This window comes from Thunnus albacares, chromosome 9, assembly GCF_914725855.1.
Source record: "Thunnus albacares chromosome 9, fThuAlb1.1, whole genome shotgun sequence".
Lineage (NCBI taxonomy): Eukaryota > Metazoa > Chordata > Actinopteri > Scombriformes > Scombridae > Thunnus > Thunnus albacares.
Window position 1 is genome coordinate 35,327,364 of NC_058114.1, and position 24,021 is coordinate 35,351,384.

Genomic DNA, 24,021 nt, shown 5'->3' on the forward strand with positions numbered 1-24,021 from the left:
CACTCATTGGGGCAACATCTATTAGTATCACATGACGTAAGATACAGAAGCTACCATGACGAGCCCATTACAAAATAAATGTACATACAATTAGTAGTATTATATATTATCATTATTTAATACATTCGCCAATAGCTAGTTTATTTTTAATATTAGAGGAGAATTTTGACGCTGAATTGCGACAAATTTCGTGGAAATATGTTTCACACAATTTAGATATCTGTGATAACGCTTTTATTGTGAATCATTGGGGGTGGAAGTCTCTCTTGCTGTTGCTAACTTATCACAGTTAACTTGACTGTGGTCCTCGGGAGCAGCAGCGTGGGGAATTAGATGAGAGGGAGAGAGGAGTGAACGAACAACTGGATGTTGGGATTTAACAATGACACCTGACCCGTTGCAGTCTGCTTTACACTCAGTGCTGCAGAATCTTCCGTGATCTGACGCGCTATCCTCTGTTTCCATCATTTCTTCCATTCGGAGGATGCGACGGGCCCGCGGTGTGGGCACCGTGGAAGCGTCCATCAGCTGCTGTTGCGCTTTCAGCTGCCTGGAGCTTCATCTTCAGCAATGAAAATAAATTTGAATAACTGGGATCATATAAATCAGACGGAATAAGAAGGCATCGTGCGAGGAAGACCGCACTCCTCCATCCCTCTTCGGCAGGTATGAAAACAACAATACAATAAAACGTCGTTTGAATGATTTCTCCTGATCTGTTCGTACAGATACACCTGAAAGGTTCTGCTGTACATTGTGTTCTGGTGTCTCTTTAAACTGAGCCAATGTAAGCAACAGCAGGCATACAGTGCTGGGGTCGGATATTGTTTACTGTATTGTGGGCTCAATCTGTCAAGGTGGCCTGCAGCGCCGCTGGATATCCAACCACCTCAGTTCATATGCGCAGCTCATATGACTACTAACTGCATCACACTGAGATCAAAAGTCACATTGCTTTAATGTAATGTATGTCCTTATCAGTCAAACATATTCCACCCTCAGGGCTGCACCTAAACTTAATAGGGTCCGAGCCAGAATTGTAGATTTAAACACATGAAAGAACTGTAAATTAATTCCAAAATATTACAGTATAAAAACATAGGACAAATGCTGAAATCATGACAAAAATGAGTAATTATCCCAAACATCACACATTTACTATTTAAAAAGCAGTTTACTCCAAATTTTGATATTGAAACTATTGAAAAAATTCAGGACAAAGTGGTAAGAAAAAAAACATAATTCATTTTCTTTTGTTTATTGTGTTCACTTTTGCTCAGTTTGTTTTGTATTCTAGATATACATTTTTGTGGATTACAGACAGGCTACATCATCCTCATATTTCTGTTTAATGTAGTATCTTGTGTTTTTCATTTTTGACCTGTTGTCATTGTGTACATTCCAGCCTGTTTTTAAGGGATGTTCTAGTACTGACATTTTTGATGGCACTGTATTTCATATCCCATTTACTCAACAAGATTTATGCTATTTTTGTATACTGTATTTTGTTATGCTTTCCTTCTGTACTTACCATTAAACTCTTAACATACTGTATGTCAGATATACCATTTATACCATTAACTGAGAGTAATCAAATGTCCTAGCTTTGTTGATGCAGTTGGTTTCAGTACTCACTTTAAACAAGTAGCTATAACAACAGTTCCCACAGAGAAATGTTTCTCAGGCAAACAGCAGCAGAACCCTTTAGTGAATGGTGGTGTGAGGGCTTCCTGCTCTGAGAGAAACAAAGAAAAGGCCTTGATGATGGATCCTTATGTGCAAGTCAGTGCCTCATGGCATGTATGGTTCCTATGGTGATAGTGATTCACAGGCTGAGATGACTAACTAAAAGAGCTTTTATCTGTAGTGGTGTTATCAGTGCTGTGGCTGTCACAGTGAGTGTATTCCTCTATAAAGACATAATCCCCTGTGGTTACCCTGTTACAACACACTTCACTTCTGGCTTGATGAGATTCTTTCTTTCATAGACAGGTATTTTCTACACTTTGATACTAAAATCACACGGCTTTACAGGGTGTGACATCTTGAGCTAATGCCAGACTTGTATTGTTATTTGGGGGGTTTCCAAAGCATTATTTCACATTAATTTTACAAAATCTCCATGAATATACATGACCCAACACACAAACGCACACACACCTGCCAGTCTTCTTTTAGTGATAGCACCCTCAGGTTGTACTGTATGCAGCACAGTCAAACAGACCATTCTCATGTGACTGAAACACAGTGTCTCAGTGCAGTGTAAACAGTCTGAATTCAGGCCATGCTGAACTGGACCTGCCATGTGGCTTTGAAACTGAAACAGGAGGAAACAGACCTGTGAACCCATGTGTCCTCTGAAATTCGTCTGAATATAACAGAAATCCTGTTGAGACTGAGGGAGAAAACTGGAAAATATATGACAGGTTGACATTTGTCAAACAGTCATAGGTATTTGGTTGATGATATTTTTCAACATGGTTACAATGCTGCTGTTATGTTACAACTGGCATGAATAAACCTAGATCTAGATCCAAGGTATATGTGTCTCCAGCATGCCCGTTAATTCTGATTGCCTCCTGTTTTAATATCACTTCTAATACATCTATATGAAAAGAAGTGTGTGATTCAAAGGTTCTCCTCCTTTAGTTCTTCCCCTAAAAGACAGTTTCTATACAATTTGCAAAAAAAAGAAGAAAGAATTAAAGGATTGTTATACTCAAATTTTACAAAAAATCCAGTCAGATAGTTTTGGTTTTATTTGTCTTAGTTAACAATATCTGTGACTGAGATTTCTGCCTCCGGTCGAATACAGTCGATGAATGAATAGAATGTAGTTTGTGGTAAAGTTTGCAGTGCCACAAAGACGTCACATATATGCAAATTAGTAATGTCATCAATTAACTTCAACTGACTCTTTGAGCTTTAGCTACAGTACTTTCCATTCAAAATTAGTAGGAAACACTAGCCTTGGCCAAACAATCCATCTATATAGCCTGATTCTGGCTTGTGAGGCCAATATTGACATTTAAGATTTTATAAAAATCTGTTAATATATATTGGCTGATCTAAATTTTTTGACATAAACATTTTTGGTAAGGATCCCATAATTATGACCAAGATATATAATGAGTGGAACAGTGCTCTCTGCTGGACAAACTATGTAATGGAGACATTGTTTATTAATGACCTTAAATATATCTTTGACATTTCTCTACTGACACTTGTTACTGTTACTTATCAGCTGACATAAGATAATCAGTTGTCTATAGTATTAACCATGCTGATATATAAGTTGTGTATTTACTACTGTATTAGAATGTAAAATCTAAGCATCTTCTATTTCAACCATGAATACAGACACAAGCTAATGCAGATAGTGCCAATTAATATCAATAATATTATAATAAAATACGATAATGCAATCATATTATATTACTTATTAGGGTTTGTTTATTTTGCATTATGAGCTGGAGGAACATAAGTCACACAAAACTAGAAAATGTCAAGGATGGCACAATTAAGTCTAAGACTTATTTTCACTGAAGTAAGTAGGTAAAATTGTACCAGGGTCGGGGTGATTATGTAAGAACATATTACCCACAAACCAACTTAATATAGATACCAAAATTATTATTATTATTATCTATTAAAATTACAGTGATTACTATTTTTTAATATGCACAGGCAATTTATTCTAGTTCCTCATCACCACAAAACTTAAAGACCATGTTGGTGTTAAACCTCAACAACAGTAGCTCTAGTGTGTTGGTGTGAGTTCAACTCTATAAGGTGGTCCCTACTGAGCAGCTTTTGTTATAAATATTATGCACCACAATGGTATGTAGTACAGCTCAAACATTCAGAGCTTACCTGAATTTGCAGTTTGCCAGCATGTGCCTGTGGGTTCTAATCTAAAACAATGCTAACTTGTTCTGGGAGATCTATAATAGCTTTAAAGATCACTTCCAAATATTCTGCTTGAATAATTATTTATCATAAAAAATGATCTCTTTAGAAATTCTTGAAATGACATCTCATCCTTCTCCCTCATTGAAAAGCTCCAGAATATATGAATATCCAGATGTTTTTTATTTCAAAAGTAGGACTGCCGGATACAGTATGTCCAGTAGTTCATTCTCAATGTGCATGGGAAGCTTCCAGTTTCCACATCACACTTGTGTAAGTTGCATATTGAACCATGACTGGCTCCAAACTAGTTGTGATGTCACAAATCATGCTGTGGTAGCTACATGTGTTAAACTCAGATTTAAGGTGAGCACAGAGAAACTTTGAAAACAAACTCTGTCAGCATTCTGCACAGAAAAGCTCAAAAATCCTACCAAATGAATAAAAGAGACAGCACATTATTGAGTGCAGGGGGACTTTAAGTGATTTTCCCAAACAATAAACTGAGTTAAATTAATGGTTACATGTAGTCTTTTCTTTGGATTGCCACTCTGCTTTTGTTGTCAAAAAGGTGAGCTCAGCTGTTAATGCAGAGTTTTGGTCATGACTGACCTGTGTATTCCCTGTTCTTTCCTCATCCGCAGTCCTGTCTGTTGGTATGATGGCTGTGTTGTTGCTGCCTCTTCTCTCTTTGCTCCTCCTGTCCCTCCAAACTCCTGGTCAAGCTTCTCCTTCCTGCCCTGTGAGCTGTCGTTGCTATAGCCTCACTGTGGAATGTGGCTCCACCGGTCTGCAAGACATCCCCAAACACGTCCCTGCATCTACACAGGTAGGCTCATTGCATTGAAAGAGGAGCATTATGGAACATTATCCATCTTGACTGATACCAGCATTAAAGAACCAAGGAAATTTCAGTGCCCAGCCAGAAGTCATGCATATCGAACTAGAAATACATTTCCTGCAGAAAATGCGTGTGAATGCTGAAAGCTGAAATAAATTGCAAAGCACTTCTGTAGAATTTTATAGAATTTGGTTAACATGGCATATTACATTTGAGAGATATGGCAGATAATAAGTAGTATGGTGGTGTTTTATTAATGAGCACAAGGTTGGGATATCGGCACCATGATTCAGTATGTCATACAGATTCTCATGTAGAACTTGTGTACCAAGTTTCGTGTTATTAAAGACAACAGAACTGCAGAATTACCAAGTTATAATACTAGTTACTTTAGTTACTTTAGTGCCCCCTTTTGGTATAATTGTATGAAATTTTGCTTGTGCAATATGCCATTGTGTACAACATTCCCAAATTAGGTTGCAATCAAGGTCAGTATTGAAGAGTTGTGCGGCATTAAGTGCATCAGGCCACACCCCCAAAACTTTGGGAACCAATTACAGACAAACAGTAAGGGATATTAAAAAATGAACTAATACGTTTTATTCGGGGTCCTCTAAATATGGTATGTACCAATTTTGGTAAAATTTAGATGAAATGTATGTCAGCAAAACATGTGTTAAACGAAAAATCCAAGATGGTGGAAAAAATTTTTAGGCACATATGGGCGTGGGCTATATCAATCTACTTGATGTCATGCAAAGAATACACTGTGCAAATATTATTTGGATAGGCCTCACAGTTCAGGATGTATTGCCCAAAACCTAAAACGTGTAATAACTGACCACATGGTAGTGCTGTTGGACCCATCTTTGAATATGTTAAGCATTTTCACATGGGACACCTTTCCATGAAGTTTGAACACTTAAGCACTTTTAGTTTTTGAGATACTAGCTTTCAAACATTCCTCCCATAGACCTTCCATTATAAATTTTAATGTTGAAAAAATTATATAAAATCACTGGAAAATGCTAGAAAGATGAAAAGTAATAGCATAAATGTCCTTTTGATATCTTAATGGTTTCTGTCACTCAAAGTATGGAGGAGTTGAAAGCTTGCAAAAAAGGTATGGAAGAATAAGAAGAACTAGAAAATGCAATTTCTGTAGAAATTGCGTGTGATTGCTGAAAGGTGAATTCTATTGAAAAATCTACCAAAAGTAAAATCAGCTACAGGTGGAATCGAACCTATACTCTCATGTGTATAAGTCAGACATGCTATGCACTGAGCTAACATGTCACACAACAAAACCAGGTCAGATTTTGGTATTTAGTCTTTTAATTGCATGATATTTATCAGTTGCAGTCTCAATAAGCAGATTGAGAACACCTGCGGACGTCTACAGTTTTTCACCTTCAACTCTACTGAATTCTGCACTAAGCAGGGTTCAAACTCACAGTCTTTGGATCTAAAAGGAACTCTAATGTGACTTGATCTTAAACCACTGGACTACTCAGACATGCTTTTTAGGACAGGAAGAGATGTATTTAACAAGCATATCAATTTACATTTTGTCTCAAAGTAGGGCTTGGAGCCCAGAGATTTGTACATCATTAGTGAAAGCAATGATGGTGACTAGCTTACCATGAAAATGAATGATATGTGTAAAAAGTGTTTGATGGAAGAGAGAATCTGTAAGTTAAAGGAACTTGAGTGAGAGGAGACACACATCCTGCAGACTATATTGCAGTCAATGAGAGCAAGACAGGGACTCCCAATGAATTAAGGTTTAGATCTCAATAACTTTAAGTCCCATGTGAAATGTATTTACATTTTGAGAGAGAGGAAGCATGTGGCAATATACTGAGGCAAGATATGTGCTTGAGGTGTTAAAATTGTGGGAGTGAGACCTGTTTTAAAAAAATTTCAGGTCCAAAAATATCTGTGCTCTCCACTGTGCCTGATCACATGACACACTAGTCAGACCTGACAACAGCTGTAAAACCCCTGACTTTGGACTTAAATTGCTGAAACACTACAAAAGATATCACTATACAATCTGATAACTTCAAAGTATTGTGAACTTTTTAAAGTTTGAATGGTGTCTGGAGGATAAGGGACATCCGAGCAGTTGAGTCTCAAGAGATGTTACAATAAAGTACAATACAAGCAAACATCTGCTGAATGAGCTGCACAGATTGACAGTTGAATTTATTGCACAAATTATGCAGCAGTTTAAATAAGCCAAAAAATGTACGGAAGACGGAATAATAAGAACAAAGAGTGAGAGGAACAAAGTGTGATCACTTTCAGCAATCACACAATAAAGAGTGAAAAGAACAACTAGAAATGCATATCCTGTGGAAAATGCATGTGAGTGCTGAAAACTGAAATAAATTGCAAAGCACTGCTGAAAATACTAAAGACTTGTTCAAGATCCCCATCTGTACAAATAGAATTTGATTACCATGGCATGTTACATTGAAGAGATTTGGCAGTTAATAAGTAGTATGGTGGTGTTTTATTAATGACCATGAGGTGGGGCTATTGGTGCCATGATTCAGTATGTCATGCAGATTCTCATGGAAAACTTGCATACCAAGTTTCATGTCATTAAAGACAACAGAATTGCAGAAATATCATGCTATAAAGTTAATTTAGCACCCCCATTGGGTAGAATTTTATGAAATGTTACACACTTTTATAATGTCACCTTGTGTACAACATTCCCAAATTTGGTCACAATCCAATTCTGTATTGAGGAGTTATTGCCCATTAAGTGCATTAGGCCACGCCATCACCAATTACAGACAAACCATAAGTGATATCCAAAAACAAATTAATACATTTTGTTTGGGGTCCTCTCAATATGGTATTTACCAAGTTTGGTGAAGATTAGATGAAATATGCGCCAACAGAAGCAAAACATATGTTTATCAAAAAATCCTAAATGGTGGGGAAGATTTTCTCACACAAATGGGCGTGGCCTATAACAGTCTAATCAGCATGATCATCCTGTCCAAACATTTTTTTCATAGGACTAACTGTTCATGAGTTATTAGCCAAAATGTAAAACATGTAATAACTTACCACATGGTGGCGCTATTCATACCATATTTTAATATGTTTCATTGCATTTCCACATGGGACACCTGTACGTCAAATATGAACAGTTTAGCCCTTTTATTTTTTGAGATATTAGCTTTCAAACATTCCTCCCAGAGATTTTCCATTATAAATTTTAATAATTTAAAAAATAATATAAAATCACTGGAATATGCTAGAAAGATGAAAAGTAATAGCATAAATATCCTTAAAGAGCTCAACATTTTGACATTTCAATGGTGTCTGTTGCTCAAAGTATGGCAAAAATCTTGCAAAAAACTTACAGAAGAGTAAGAATAAGAACTAGAGAATTCTTGAATTTCTAAAGAAATTGCGTGTGAGAGCTGCGAACTGCCAGACGCAGCCACTGCCACTGCCGGCTGCTGCCACTGCTGTTATTGCTACTGTCGTTGCAATTTTCTGCTGCAGCAGCAATTATTCAAAATTTTGTAGCGCTACCTACAGGTGAAATTGTATCAAATACCACACACTTGTTCAGCATCCCCATCTGTACAATTTTGCTGAATTTGGTCACCATGGAATGTTGAATTTAAGAGATATGGAACTTAATGAGTAGTATGGTGGTGTTTCACTAATGGCCACAAGGTAAGGCTATTGGCACCATGTTTCACTATGTCATGCACATTGACATGGAGAACTTGTGTACCAAGTTCAATTTCACTGAAGACAACAGAACTGTAGAAATATCATGTCATAATAGTACAGTAGCGCTTCCTGTGGGTAGAATTGTATCAAATTTTATGTAATGATGCACTGTCATTGTATGTACAAGATTCTCAAATTTGGTGTTGATCCAAATCAGCATTGAAGAGTTATGGCTTGTTAAATGCATCTGGCCACGCCTTGAAAAATTTGGTAACCAAACATATGAGCTCTGTTTAAGATAATCTAACTATGGTATGTACCAAGTTTAGTGAAGATTGGATGAAAAATGTGCCAAAAGAAGCAAAAAATGGGTTTATGAAAAAATTCAAAAGGGCAGAAAAATTTTCCAGGCACAAATGGGCGTGGCCTGTATCTGTCTACTTGGTACCATCCAAGGAATACACTGTGCAAAAATTGTTTGGATAGGCCTCATGGTTCATGAGTCATAAGCCAAAACGTAAAACACATAATAACTGACCACATGGTGGCTCTGTTGGTCCCATTTTAAAATATGTTAAGCATTTCCACATGGGCCACCTGTCAATCAAGTTTGAACACTTTAGCACGTTTAAATTTTGAGATATGAGCTTTCAAACATTGCTCCCATTGACTTTCCATTATAAATTTTAATACTTTAAAAAATTATATAAAATCACCGGAACACATTAGAGATGAGAAGAGAAATAGCACACATCTCCTTATGGGGATGTACAATTTGACATTGAAATGAAGTTGATACGACAAATCGTGTTAAATTTGTATGGAAATTTATATGGTATGGATATATGGAACTTAATGAGTAGTATGGTGGTGTTTCACTAATGGCCACAAGGTGAGGCTATTGGCACCATGTTTCACTATGTCGTGCACATTGACATGGAGAACTTGTGTACCAAATTTAATTTCACTGAAGACAACAGAACTGTAGAAATATCATATTATAATATTACAGTAGCGCTCCCTGTGGGTAGAAATGTATCAAATTTGACATAATGATGCACTATCATTGTATGTACAAGATTAATCCGAATCAGCATTGAAGAGTTATGGCTTGTTAAATGCATCACGCCACGCCTTGAAAAGTTTGGTAACCAATTATAGACAAACAGCAAGTGATACCAAAAAATGAATATATGAGCTCTGTTTGGGATCATCTAAATATAGTATGTACCAAGTTTGGTGAAGATTGGATGAAAAAATGTGCAGAAGAAGCAAAAAATGTGTTTTTGAAAAAAAATCAAAATGGCGGAAAAATTTTAGAGGCACAGATGGTCATGGCCTATATCAGTCTACTTGGTACCATCCAAGGAATACACTGTGCAAAAATTGTTTGAATAGACCTCACAGTTCATGAGTTATAAGCCCAAATGTAAAACATGTAATAACTGACCACATGGTGGCCTTATAGGTGGCATTTTACATTATGTGAAGCAGTTCTACATGAGTCACCTGTCAATCAAGTTTGAACACTTTAGCACTTTTAGTTATTGAGATATAAGCTTTCAAACATTGCTCCCATTGATTTTACATTATAAATTTTAATGCTTTATAAAATTATATAAAATCATTGGAATACGTTGGAGATGAGAAAAGTGATAGCACACATCTCCTTATGGGGATGTCCAATTTGACAATGAAACAAAGTTGATACGACAAATTGTGTAGGACTAGTTAGACGACAAAAAATGGCGAAATAATAAATAAATAAAGGGCGAAGATAACATTGTGCTTCGCAGCTCACACGCAATAATAATAATAATAAATAAAGATTTGGATAACAATAGTTTGAATGTTTTCAGCACTCACACTTATGATAAATAAAGATTTGGATAACAATAGTGTGAATGCTGAAAACATTCACTCTCATAAAGAGCGAAGATAACATAGTGTGTGACACACAATTATGACATACAGTTCACCATATGTCATAATTATTTGACATATTCAGCAATAGTAACCAGAACTCTCTCTCTCTCAACCCAACTGGTCAAAGCAGATGGGAGCCCACCAAGAGCCGGGTTCTGCTTGAGGTTTCTACCCATTAAAAGAGAGTTTTTCCTTATCGCTGTCGCCAAGTGCTTGCTCATGGGGGAATTGTTGGGTCTCTGTAAATTGAAGAGTACGGTCCTGACCTGCTCTATGTGAAAAGTGCCCTGAGATGACTTTTGTTGTGATTTGGCACTATATAAATAAAAATTGATTGATTGATTGATTGATTGATTGATTGAACTCTTGCTTTGTTGCTTTTCATCTCATCTTCCAGACTATCTTCCTTCAGGACAATGTGATTGGTCAGATCCGTCGACAGGACCTCACTCTGCTGAGGCACCTACACTACCTCTACTTGCAGGTAACAAACACACACACACACGCAAGTTTGTGCAGCTATCCTTGTTAGGACATTGCATTGACTCCATTCATTTTGTACAGCCTAACCCTAACCCCTAACCCTAACCAATCCATGCCTAACCCTAACCTTAACCTAACTTCAGTTCACACCTTACCCCTAACCTTAACCAGGACCTCAGAAATGATGTTTTGCTGCATTAGGACCAGGCTTTGGTCCCCAATAAGGTCAATGTTTACACCAGAAACGGTCCCAATAAGGATTGAAAAACACGAACACACACACAAACACAGGGTTGGGTATGAGGAACTGGTTCTGAATTGGAACCAGGCATTTGTTTATTTATTATTGATTCCTCAGTGCAAAGTTTGTATCTGCAGAGCTTTTGTCTACATGACCAGTTACACCATGGAAATATGTGGGAAATGTAAGTGTTTCACAATAAAAGAAATAAGACAACAGACATAAAAGACAGATTTAAGATGAATAAAAACACCATCAAATAAAAATATATGTAAAAGGAAGTTTTACGTCTGCTAATATCTGTTAGCAGATGTTTTTTGCTCTCAAAATATTTTGGCGTCTTTTCTTACTCAAATAACATCACAAGAATTGGAGACACAGGATTTTCTTAAGAGAATAAAAGTTGTAATATTACAAAAACATGTTATGACCCAAAAATCCTATCATTTTAAGTAATTGCCATTTCAAAAAATACCACATGAATAGTCTAAAAAAAAGAATTCCCATGGAATTTAAAGAATGGAATAATATAAAGAATATAAGGAAAAATAAGTTAGTTAAAGTTAGAACAAGGCAAAATAAAAAAAATAAATATTGACAATTGAATACATAATTACAAACACTGCAGTATTACATTATTACACTCTGCAAGGTCTGTGCACCTATGATCCCAATTCAAGAAGGCTTCCCTAATTTTATATCTTGTTGACGGTTTGTCCTCGAGCCTGTAGGTCATAGTCCCATTACTCTTAGTAACCACTGTACACCAAACACAAGAACATCAAGCAGTTTAGACATGTTTTTACAAATATCTGTGTTTTGATGTTTGTCTCTGTGCACTTTGGCAGAGTTTTTACTGTATTAAGCAATCCTCAGTCAGTGGGAGGATGGGTGGGAGAACAGACAAACAAACCTAATTTAAACCATATACTTACAACACAGGAAAACAAGCAACATATGTTTCACCACGAACACCATCAGATATATAGATGTAGTGATGAGAGACAGGCTACCAATCATTTCCACAATGGTCTCATTTGTGGTTTGACCCTAATATGAATGTAATGTATTTCCTTTAAGTAGAAATGGATGAATGGATGTTTAAAATAAGCTCGCTGGTATCTGCAGTATGTGTGTGATATTTAGATGGACAAATAGTGTAAAAGCAGCATCAGCAGTAGAAGCTGCAGTTTCAGAGCAATAACCAGTTGCAAAGACTTCTGTTTGGTCACCTTCTGATGTCCCTCCAGAACAACACCATCTCAGCAGTGGAGCCTGGATCTTTCCAGAACCAGGGTCAGTTGTTGGAGCTGGCTCTGAATGGAAACCGGATACACCTAGTGACCGCCGACATGTTCCAGGGACTGGAACATCTCCGCATTCTTTACCTGGCAGGAAATGACATCATGCGCCTGCTGGACTACACCTTCCGTGGCTTACAGGTAAGTCATATTAGATCACATTTATGATGTCCATTACATGTCACTTGCAAGATGCATTCTCAGTTCTTTGTTCAGCACAGCAGCACCCCTCTGACTTCTGCTATATGGATAATGTAACCTTCCATCTGTGTCTCTGCAGCGTCTGCAAGAGCTACATTTGCAGCATAACAGTATAGAGATGTTAGCAGACCAAGCACTAGTTGGTTTGACTTCTTTAGCCCTGCTGGACCTGAGCAGGAATAATCTTCACACCATTGGCCCTGTATCACTGCGACCTCTGGTCAGCCTGCAGGTCCTGCGCATCACAGGTGAGAGTGGATTACTCAAACAAATGTCAGTGTAAAGATAAGATACAATCCTGAGGAAAAGTTGCTTAGAGACAACTGACACCCATGTTGGTCTTTTTTTCTTTTCTTAAAACTGCAAAATGGTGTATTTATCTTCAATTTATAAGATTTTTTTAAGACAGCACACACACAAACTCCGTGTGTCCAACTGGTTATCCTGGAACCAAATCAAGTTTCTTTTGAGCATGGAAATTCATGTGGGTACAGTATATGTAACAAACTAATCTAAGCTTAAAGATACATTAACTAGCTTTTCCTGGAAATCATGTTTATCTTTGACCAACAAAGATGCTTGTTCTTAGGTTTGCTGTATCTCGCTTTCAATACTTGAAGTCTGCACCCCTCCTCTTCATTCTCCTCATTACAGCTGGAGGACATACAACTATAGCTGAAGTTTAATTAAGAAACAATCCTGTTTCCTAAAAAATACTTTGAAGTGGCATTAGCAAATATGTTTTGTAACAAACTTAACTTTCTAGCTGCATTATGGTTTCATCAACATAGTAAATATTCCATTATAGCATATCTGCATGATTAACATTATTGTTCTATTAGGAAACTATAATAACTTGGTTAAGGTGGTTTTGGTTAAATATTGAAAAAGTCAACTGACCGAAGCACAAGATGGGACGCTGTGACTTTTCAATTCCATCATCAAAACCACCATCTTTTCTGTAACTCTTATCTAATGGCACATGAGTGACATGTGCAGGAGGTGAACCCTGGTGTCTGGTGTCAGTCCTTAGCTTTGAAATTCAAACCATCTGACCCCCTAGCTATGACTTTTGTGCAATATGAGAACATCACACTCCGTGGATAGAAGAAACATTGTAAGTGAAAATCTTACAGGCAGCAATGATTTTTCCTTCAAAACAAAGCTTGTTTTTCCAAATTGGCATATTGGAAACATTTTGTAGGTGATAGGGTTTTGCTCTTACTCCTCACACACCCATTCTTCCTGCAGTTGTTCCCCATCCAGTCAGTGCATTTCTCTCTCTTTCTATGGTTACTCCCAAACCTTCAGTCAGTGCAGTTTCCTTGTTTTCCAAAACCATTCATAACCCTCCTGTGAAAAACACACACACGTTATTAACTCATCACAAAACATTGTCTTACACTACAGTGTCTTCTTCCTACCACCAGCACCAGCATCGAGGACCTTGGTTGGTTCAGCATGAAGGGGTTAAAAAGCCATCTTTCATTTTCCAACCTAACGTCCTGTCCTCTGCTCTCCTGTCAGACAACCCATGGCGCTGTGACTGTGCTCTTCACTGGCTAAGGAGCTGGATCGATGAGGAGGGCCAGCGGCTGCTCAGTTCAGCAGAACGTCGGCTGGTCTGTACTGAGCCACCGCGTCTTTCCCACCTTAGCCTGGTGGAGGTTCCGCTCAACAGCCTGGTGTGTATCCCTCCACTTGTGCAGCTAGAGCCTAGGAGACTAGCTGTGCGCCTGGGAGAGAGCCTCAGGGTGTCGTGCCATGCGTCTGGTTACCCACGGCCACAGGTAGGCCTTTTTTAAATGTTATGTGCTACATACAACAACAACACAGAAAGAGATACATAAAGTGAATAAGTATGACTTCATTGTAGTTTTCAGAGCCCTGGTTTGCTTCAGCATCCAAAATGTGTGGGTGTAAATAATCTTTAATTCTGATGTTAATAAAAGGTCAAAGTCTGCCTGATTAATTTATTAAAGAAAAAATATCTAGAAAACTTGTAAATATATATGGGACATTTTATGGTAATTGGTGACAAAGGAAAGGAAACAATGGAAAGCCAACATAAGTGTGTTAGTAAGGTTTTGTTCCGCCACAAGCCTCCCGAACAGCTTCAATTCTTCTTGTCATAGATTCTCCAAGTGTGTGGAACACTACTGGAGACATTAACAGCATTGTTCCAAATAGGAAATATGTATTTTCAAAAGTAGATATCTAGATATGTTAAAAAAAATACATACATATCTTAAGAGGTTAAAGTTTTTTGATGCAAGGGGATGTTAATTTGTCATGTGATATTTATGCATAGACATTTTGTCAGACAGAAATGAAAAGCAGCAAAAACATTTTAACCACAAAGAAGCACCCAAACAAAACACAAACACTGCCCTCAAGAACAAATTTGCCTCTCTTCCCCTACATTTACCTTTTCCCTTGAAATTTGTAAATGGACTGTACTTGAATAGCGCCTTTCTAGTCTTCTGACCACTCAAAGCACTTTTACACTACAAATCACATTCACCCATTCACACGCTGAATGGTACAGGGGCTACCATGCAAGGTCCCAACCTGCCCATCAGAGGAAATCTAATCATTCATACACCGATGGCACAGCCATCAGGAGCAATTCGGGTTAAGTATCTTGCCCAAGATCACATCGACATGCGGGCTAGAGGAGCCGGGAATCGAACTGCCGATCTTCTCATTAGTGGACGACCCACTCCACCTCCTGAGCCACAGCTGTCCCTGTATGAACACATGTTGCATCTAAATGTTGTTCTGCATTGCACTGAAAGGCACTTTTCACCACATTATCTGTGGGGATGAATTGGAGAATGACAAATAGAGATTGTAGAGTGCAACAGTGCAGGAAAGTGATTACATAGTGCTTTGAGTGAGGAGCACAAACTGTTGCTGCTCGACACACTTTGCTCTGGATGTTATCCAGACTGAGCGCACTGAGCTGTCTTTCAGTCTCTTGTTATGATTAGTAAGCCACATGGATTTTGATAGCAATAGATAAAATGTAGCTGTTAAAAAAAGGTAGCCTTCACATTTGCGAGCCAGGCCTACTGAGGTTTAAGAATGAGCAAGTAATGCTGACTTATACAGTTTTTCCTCCACAGGCACCCAACCTTACCCCCACTGACTCTTTAGGTTGATTCAAATATTCAAAAGGTGAAATAGTCTAATATAACAAAAACCCACAAGGATGCTCTAATAATGTTTTTCTTTTCAAATGTAGCAAAACACTGCAGAATCAAAACAAGTGTAAGCTGTAATTATGTCAAAGAGTGGGCACAACAGACATGCTGCATTTCCCTGATGACCCTAAGCAATTATTATCATTACTCTTTTTTTCTGTATTGCAACACTCCCACACACAGCTCTCTCACTGTGTGACCACCACATTAGTGGCTCAGGTTTACAATCTCAAATGTACCCTTCTTTTGTGAGTAATGGAAAACTGTTGCATGTGTTAGAGTGTGGACAACAGGCCTGCATCATACCAACATACCTTAGTGTGTTTTTGTCTTGAAATGAATTAACTATTGATAAAGAACCACAAGAAAAAAGAAAAAGAGGGAAAAAAGAAAATTATGTATTTGTTTTCATATCAGTCTTGGATGGATTGTGAGACAATGGATAAAGACACATTAAAAGGTAACAACTAGGTAGCAGCTGCAAAAGAAAAAATATAATCCAAATGAATATTGGGTAGGATTCTAAATACTGAAAATGAAGGAAAGAAAATAAAGGACTTGGATTGGTATCAGGAGCAGAAAATGGGGACATCCTAACCTTTAGCTGAGCATTTTGACCTTCCAACAATAAATGTTCATCACACGCTCTGGGTTCAGAGCCCCCTGACGCTTTGGCCCTTGTGCCCCCAGGCCTATGCCCAGTTGGCCAATTCAGTAATCAATCCATGGTATCATTTTATTTATATATACAGTGGTTCAGTTTCCTTTTTGACGAACTGACTTTAATTGTTAGTTAACTTATAGCTTTGAAAAAACCTTTTAGTTTTTTTATTGTAATGAATAACATGGAAGTATATTTCCTGTCTGACTGCTCAACCATGGTGGACTTTTTAATTTAGGTTGCTAGCAGATGTTACATGAGTCTGATTTTATTATGGCAAGTTATGTGATGATAAACTTCTTTAACCTTAGTAAGACCACTGATCATGAAACACTGAATACATTTGCAGGTGACCTGGAGGAAGGCGTCCCAGGGTAAGTTGATGCTGTCTCCCAGAGGCCTGGTTCAGGAGATGGGTGCCGGAGGAGGTGCAGTGGGCAGAGCAGAGGAGCCTTCAGAGGAAGGCAGAGTCAGTCTGCAGAAGACTGACAACGAGCGCTTTGACCCTGACACCGGCAGCGGCATGCTGTTTCTCAGTAATGTGACTGTAGCTCATGCTGGTTTCTATGAATGTGAAGCCTGGAACGCAGGAGGCATGGCCAGGGTCACTTTTCAGCTTGCCATCAACTCATCCACTTCCTCATCCTCCTCTTCTTCCTCCATCTGGGCCTCATGGTCGCAGGTGTCCTCACCATACTCACCTGCCTGGCCCCGGCTGAGGAGTCATGGTCCCGCTTTGGGCTCAGATGTGAGCCGGGAGCCCCTGTACGCTCTGGGCAGCATGGCCTTCAGTGCTCTGGGAGCTGCCACTCAGACCGCCATCGCTGTGGGCATCTCCCTGCTGGCTCTGACCGCTCTTCTGCTGGTTGCCATGATCTACAGCCGACATCACCAGCGAGACAAGGAGGCTGACGGAGCTGAGAAGGTGTGTGTTTATTTGTCTTTACAACATTACATGGCAGATTTTTAAAATTAGCAAGAAAAAATGTCTCAAAATGTCCAACCTGAAAAGGGAGAGGAACTAGTATGTTTGGAACAACAGTCACAGTTTGTATTACCTCTTTCCTTTGGAACTTATGTAATAACTATGATCTGACAATTAACTACTGATAAGAGTTCCTAAAATGGAAAAAGAAACCTTTCAGAGAACAATCAGTAATATGGACCTTTTTGTAACATCTAATGGCAGCCAGTACAAACTACAAGAATATCATCCTGTGTAGGGCAGAACTCAGATGTCCACCCTATGGGCTTGTGGACTAGTAAGTAAGTAAGTTGACCTTTATTTATATAGCACTTTTCAAAACCAGGGAAATTAAATGCTTTAGTTACACAAACCAAAAAACAACAGTAAAAAAGAAGACAATAACAAGCATTTGAAAACATATTAAAATCAAAGACGTAAGAATTTTTAAAATGATAAGAACAAATCAGGACAAGTGTCAGTAAAATACCTTTGAGAATAAACAGGTCTTATGATTTAAAACTCTCAGCAGAGTTGCTGACCTGACCCCCAGAGGGACATTGTTACTTAAAGGTAGTTAGAAGCATATTGAATTCAATCCTAAATTTGTTGGAAGCCAGTAGTGGGGTGATATGGGAACTCTGTGGAGTCTTAGTCAGTAATCGAACATCGGAATTTTGAATTAACTGTAAAAGTTGTGATTTTACTGAAGAACATCCAAATTAGAAAGTTTCCCAATACATAAAGCTGGACATTATCAGCATATACATGATAAGAGCCAAAATAGTGAGCCCTAAAGGGAGCATGTGAAGAGAAAACAAGACAGGTCCCAGGATTGACCGTTGAGGAATGCCACAGGTCAGAGAAGCAAAATCAGATACTAACCATGGATACAAAGAAGTTGCAATTAGATGAATAGGAGAAAAAACATTAAGTTCAACCACAAGTACAAGTACAAGTACTTTATCAGAGAAGTTTATTTTTAGTCAGAAAGTCATGTAGAGGATCGCTGCTTTAGTTACACAAACTAAACCTTGAGTCACAACAGTAACCTATGAGGTTCATGCCCACACAAACCTTTGTTGTTGTCCTGTTTCAATCTTGCATGTTTCAAGGAAAAGAATATAAAAATTGTGAATTGACCCCAAGCTTGAAAAAAATCAAGATTTAATTTTATGGCTTTTCAGCCCTAGTGAGACAGGACTTATAACCAACACTACAATTTTTACCCTATATTCTATCTTGAAATAATATTCTGAGCCGAATCAGCTTTAATGGTCACAGATATGTTTAAGCAAACAGCCTGTGCCAAAATCAAATGTACAGGACAAGCTAAACAAGGATAAGTAAACATAAATATGCAAGCAAGTATGAAATAGATATAGAACAATAGATGTAGAACAACATTACAATACATAGTACAGTGTCTATATATAGGTCAATTTTTTTTCTGTAATCTGTGTGTGCAGGGTTACAAGAATACTAGAATAAATGTGGAAGGAATGATGAAATAAGTTACTTTGTGTATATATTACATAAACTCATTACCTAGAAATTTCTTCATGCATTAGCACTTCCGTACCTGGCATGATAATATTTTTCAAACATCTTCCCACCACGGATTAGACTGAAAATATGTGCCTTTCAGTGTAACTGAAAAATATTAAAACCCCTAGTTTTTCCTTGATATTGTATATTACTGTACCTGAAAGTGATGAAGGTGAATTTTAACCTGCAGGAGGAGAGCATCTTGTACGTTAATGACTACTCTGATGGCCCAACCACATTCGCCCAGCTAGAGGAGTACCGTGATGAGCGTGGCCACGAGATGTATGTCCTTAACAGGGCCAAGCCTGTGCTGCCTCCTGCCCCACCCACAGCTGTCTCCACCACCAACCTGGGTTGCCCTGCTCCATCTGACACCTCCACCCACACCCTGTCCTCTGGGCCGGGCCAGACCATGAGTCCTACTCTGGTTCCCAACAAACAGCAGCAACAGGAGGGCGACATACGGACCATGAGGAGAATGGCTGGGGAGGGAGGGGAAGCCGAGCCTGTGATCACGTCAGAGGCCGAAGGGATGTTTCTTAACCACACAGGCCTGTTCATGGACTCTCAGATCGCCTATGAGATCCACTGCTGAATGGAGGAGACAATCCACTGCAACAGTTTGAGCCGGTGGTTTACAGCAAAGGCTGTTACATCTTACCTGAAGAAAGGCAGGGTGCTACTGCTGGAATGTACTAGTAACTGACAATTGCACTCATCTCTGTGGAATGGCTGCACTATCTACAAGACTCATTCACAGTCATGGAAGGTTTACATACCTGGCAGAGCTCACAATCTGGCTTAAATCAATAGCACTGAGGCTTTTAAACTGACATACTGTGATGTATCTTGCACATCAAAATATCAGTGATGACAGAAAAAAACCCCACCAAATATTAGTCAGCGGTAACTGTCCTGTACATGAAAAACCAGTCAGCATTTATCAAACCTATTTTCATACCAGAAACTTTTCACTGTCATTACTGTACTAGACTTAAGGGAAGTGGTGTTTTTTTTACCTCTAGAAGTGTTATGGAGATTTTTTTCTTCCTTTGGTGTTATTTATTTATTTATTACATGAGTAGGTGCCCATTTTGTTTGTCCTGTGCATGCACATCCTTGTGGGTGTGCAATTCACAGTCCTGCCAATGGTTTCTCACTGTTCCACTGACCAACAGGTGGCAGTAGATATGCAGCAATGACACCAACAAAGACAAGGAAGAAGAGGACTGCTTGCTAATTAATATGGACGTAAATAGTGCAGGTTTCAAACTTTTAAGAAAAATCAGATTTGGAAATGTTTCATGAGAAAGGAAGTGCATTCAGCATGTTTGCTAGATCTCAAGGATGCACACAATGAATTTGGGTGAGTATCACACAGGACACCCATGAACATCTGTCCTATCAAGAACTCAGACACACTTCATCGGTTATTTGCAGGGTGAGTTTACAGAAAAGGGAAATCACGGAATCTTCCATTTCATGAGCATGTAGGAACCCTTGTGTGTTTTATAAGTGTTGTTAATGTCTATACATGTCTTAATTTAATCTCAGTCTCTGGCTGTTGAGCATCTAAAGGCGTATGAGGTGGGACAACAGCAGCTAAATTTTGTAACTATTTATTTAAAAGTGTGGGAACATGTTAACCATCACAAAGAAAGGATCTTAATGGAAAATTCTGGTTATTTTCTATCTGAGTCTGAGTTCTGATTAACGTCATGTTCAGTTTGCCACTAATGAGCAGCCTCTAGATACTAACAGTGAAACTCCGGGGACTGTTCGAGTTAGTGTGTATCATTTTAAGTTACCTACTTCGCCGAGTCTAACATTGGTGATCCTGGATAACTGGTTTCATAAAGCTGTTATCAACTGTCCCTGTTACACCTATGTGTTACACCTGGGTTTTATTCAACTAATTTAGTAGAGATTGGGTTGTGGTTTGAATTAATTTATTTCCAATCAGATGGCAGTTATATGTTTTTTTCAACGTCACATATCATTGAGCCTATAAATATTTAACATTTTGTGATGACCCCTCCGCTCCACTAGGTGTTCCTGTGTTTTTGGGTTCGTTTGCTGGTTTCCTCTTGTTTTGCAGGGTCCCGGGCAGGGTGGAGGTTCGTCATTGGCTTCATGAGCCATACCTGGGCCCGATGTGGTCTCGTGTATAAAGCTTGGCCTTCCACGGAGCCTCCCTCTCTCCCTTCCTCTTCCAGCACGGCTCGGCTCGGCTCGGCTCGGCTCAGCTGTTTTGTCTTTTTGTTGCTGATGCACATGCACATACACAAACACCACTGATTACTGACTTACACGTTTTTTCCGTTTTAATGTATTATTTTGTAAATAAATACAACCTGTCCTAACTGGCAAACTCGTCTGGTCTGCCATATTTGTCGCAGCTTATGAGCCGGGCTGTGACATATGGGGGTTCGTTTCATCTTTGTTGACCCGGGGTTGGCGTGACGTCGGAGATCAGCTGTAGCGTAGTAAGTTGTGCGCCTTGTTTTATGAATGAGTTGTGCAATCTGTGTTGGGAGCCATTGACAAACGTGGTAAATTATTTGTCGTTTTGGAATAATGTAAATTGCTGTAGCGAGTTGCTGATCTGGATGAAGTTTTTGCTTTTGTTGCTAGGCTGGTTATGCTGGTGAGTTTTTTGCGTGTGGTTCAGAGTTCTGTCGGTTCTGTGCGCGGCCGTAGTAAATTGCCATTGTTCTGTCCCTTGTTAGGCTTAAGAGCGGGTTCCCTTTGGAATTCGTTTGGGGGTTGTTACCCCTGGGCCACACTGGATGCGTGAGCAGCGCGTGTGCGTCGCGGAACCTCTTGCTTTTCATTTCGGCACCCATGTTAACAGGTTAGAGCGGCCACACTGCCCGACGCACACGCACATGCGCTGCCCACGCATCCAGGCGTTACGCCTGGGACACACTGGATGCGTGAACCTCAGCAGTGCGTGTGCGTCGCTGAACTGCTGCGTCTCACACGCTTGCAGCGTCCACACAGGAAGCGTGCCTGCTGCGGCGCTTCTGCCACTGGCAGTCCTGTCTTTCCTTCTCGATTTCCCTGTCAATTTCCTGCTGAGAACCGCGTGTGTCACGCAGAGAAAATAGGCGAGACCTTGAATCTGTAGATGAAGCGATACAGCAGCCTCGTGTGAGACGCGTGTCTCATGCAGGCTTTGTGGCTTTTCTAACCTATTAACATGGGCACCGAAATGAAAAGCAAGAGGTTCCGCGACGCATACATGCATCCAGTGTGGCCCAGGGGTAAGTGTGGTGGGAACGTGGCAGGAGCAGTTGTCTCGGGGGCACATCCGCAGCTGCAGGTGCGTCACCATTTTTATGGTTGCTTTACCGGGCTGTCGGGCTAAAGTGTGTAAATACCCCCCACACGTAGCACCTAAAGACTAGGGGGGGCTTAGTTAGACTCTGGTTAGGCAGTTAGGGGGACGGGCTGCTGTGATGTTGGGGCTGTGTGAGCTCAGTGGGCTGCAGGTAGGAGTTGTAGCCTGGTTTTGTCGCATCAGCAGTGTGTTTTGGGCAGGTAAACTGTGCTGTGTCTAAGTCATGGCTAGTTTGGAGGATTTCTTGAGAGCGCCGTCGGAAGAGTTATTGGAGCGCTGCTCACGTGAACAGTTGTTGAAAATCGCCAAGCATTTTAAGCTGGAAGTCAGGGATAAGAGGCTGAAGGAGAACATTAAAGCTTTTGTTAAAAGCTAACCTGACCGAACTGGGTGTGTCAGACCGAAATTACAGGGTGCTGGTCCTGGGTTGGAAATTTTGATGCACTTGGCACTAGTGAGAGTGGGTTAACTTTTTAGCAGAGGCAGGAGTTGCCTTTGTTACAAACGGAAAGGGAAATATATATTCCAAATGTTTCCCTTCACTTAACTACCTGTCACTTAATTGTGCAACAAAGGCATTTTGTCCCTGTCAGGATCCTGTAGGAATAATGACTTTTGTCACTAATCTCATTGGTCAGCAGGCAGGCTGCAGGTTTTGATTTGATTCTCTGATTGTAAAGGTCCAGTGTGTAGAATTTAGTAGCATCTAGTGGTGAGGTTGCAGATTGCAACCAAATGAATACAGCCCCCCCTCCCAAACCTGTAGGAGAACCTACGGTGGGACCCGCTCCATATATATATATATATATATATATATGCCACTAAATTCTACACACTGCAACTTTAACCTGCTCCAGAGCAGGTGACCTGACATGAAGTTACCATGGAGATCTACCTCAGTTTAAAGTGAGCTACCTTCATATCCTGAAAAAACCTGAGTTGATATCAAAGATAGCTGTTTAACACACTAATCTTACAGTGTTATACAAGTCCCTGGTGTAAGTCCACTGTGACTATCAGAAATGTTTGAAATACACAGGATTGGATGTTGTGGTCCTCTGTGCCATAATCCAAGATAAACATTCATAAAGAAACATCAACTGTATTCTAAAAGAATGATTGATTGACCCACAAATGCTGACCACAGAAGACATCATACACCACGTCACACATTGTCTTCACCTTCAGACGACCTACCAGGACTGACTGAAAGAAGATGGTTTCACTGGTTGAATCTGTGCTTTTTGCTTCTTCACTAGAAGACACTATGCCAGAATGTACTATGACATAATGTCTGAGAAAATGGAATTTGCATTTAAATGTTTACCATTTTACATAAATGAAATACTAATTCAGATTTAACAAATTTAACACCTGTCAGCACAAACATCTCACCTAATTTTCTCAAATCAAGATGGAGGCCAGCTTGTCTAAATTATGACAGATAAAATGGCATGACTGTCCATACTCAACCAAACAAAGAAGGTGGCTGTGAATTACCTCATGCTCTTACTAAATTCAACATGGATAAACTGAATGCTGGAAGAATAGTGTGATTTTATTACTCACAGCGATCGCTGAGACAGAAAGAGCGGCAATATGAGAAAGCTGTGTTTCACACCTCATACCACATCCTGTATGGAAAGCTTATAATGTGCAGTGTTGGTAGGCAAACGTGAATGTATGTGA

The 24,021-nt window shown here is 39.4% G+C and overlaps 1 protein-coding gene across 1 annotated transcript; it reads left to right on the plus strand.

The window, feature by feature from the left end:
* The first annotated feature begins 556 nt into the window (after positions 1–556).
* LOC122988566 (leucine-rich repeat-containing protein 24-like) lies at positions 557–23,043 on the plus strand. The gene is made up of 8 exons (XM_044360958.1): positions 557–666; positions 4,554–4,738; positions 10,782–10,868; positions 12,359–12,550; positions 12,690–12,858; positions 14,138–14,400; positions 16,827–17,402; positions 19,180–23,043. Exons 2-8 carry the CDS (start codon positions 4,568–4,570, stop codon positions 19,582–19,584), a joined length of 1,863 nt encoding a protein of 620 aa, XP_044216893.1. The 5' UTR covers positions 557–666; positions 4,554–4,567; the 3' UTR covers positions 19,585–23,043.
* The last annotated feature ends 978 nt before the right edge of the window (positions 23,044–24,021 follow it).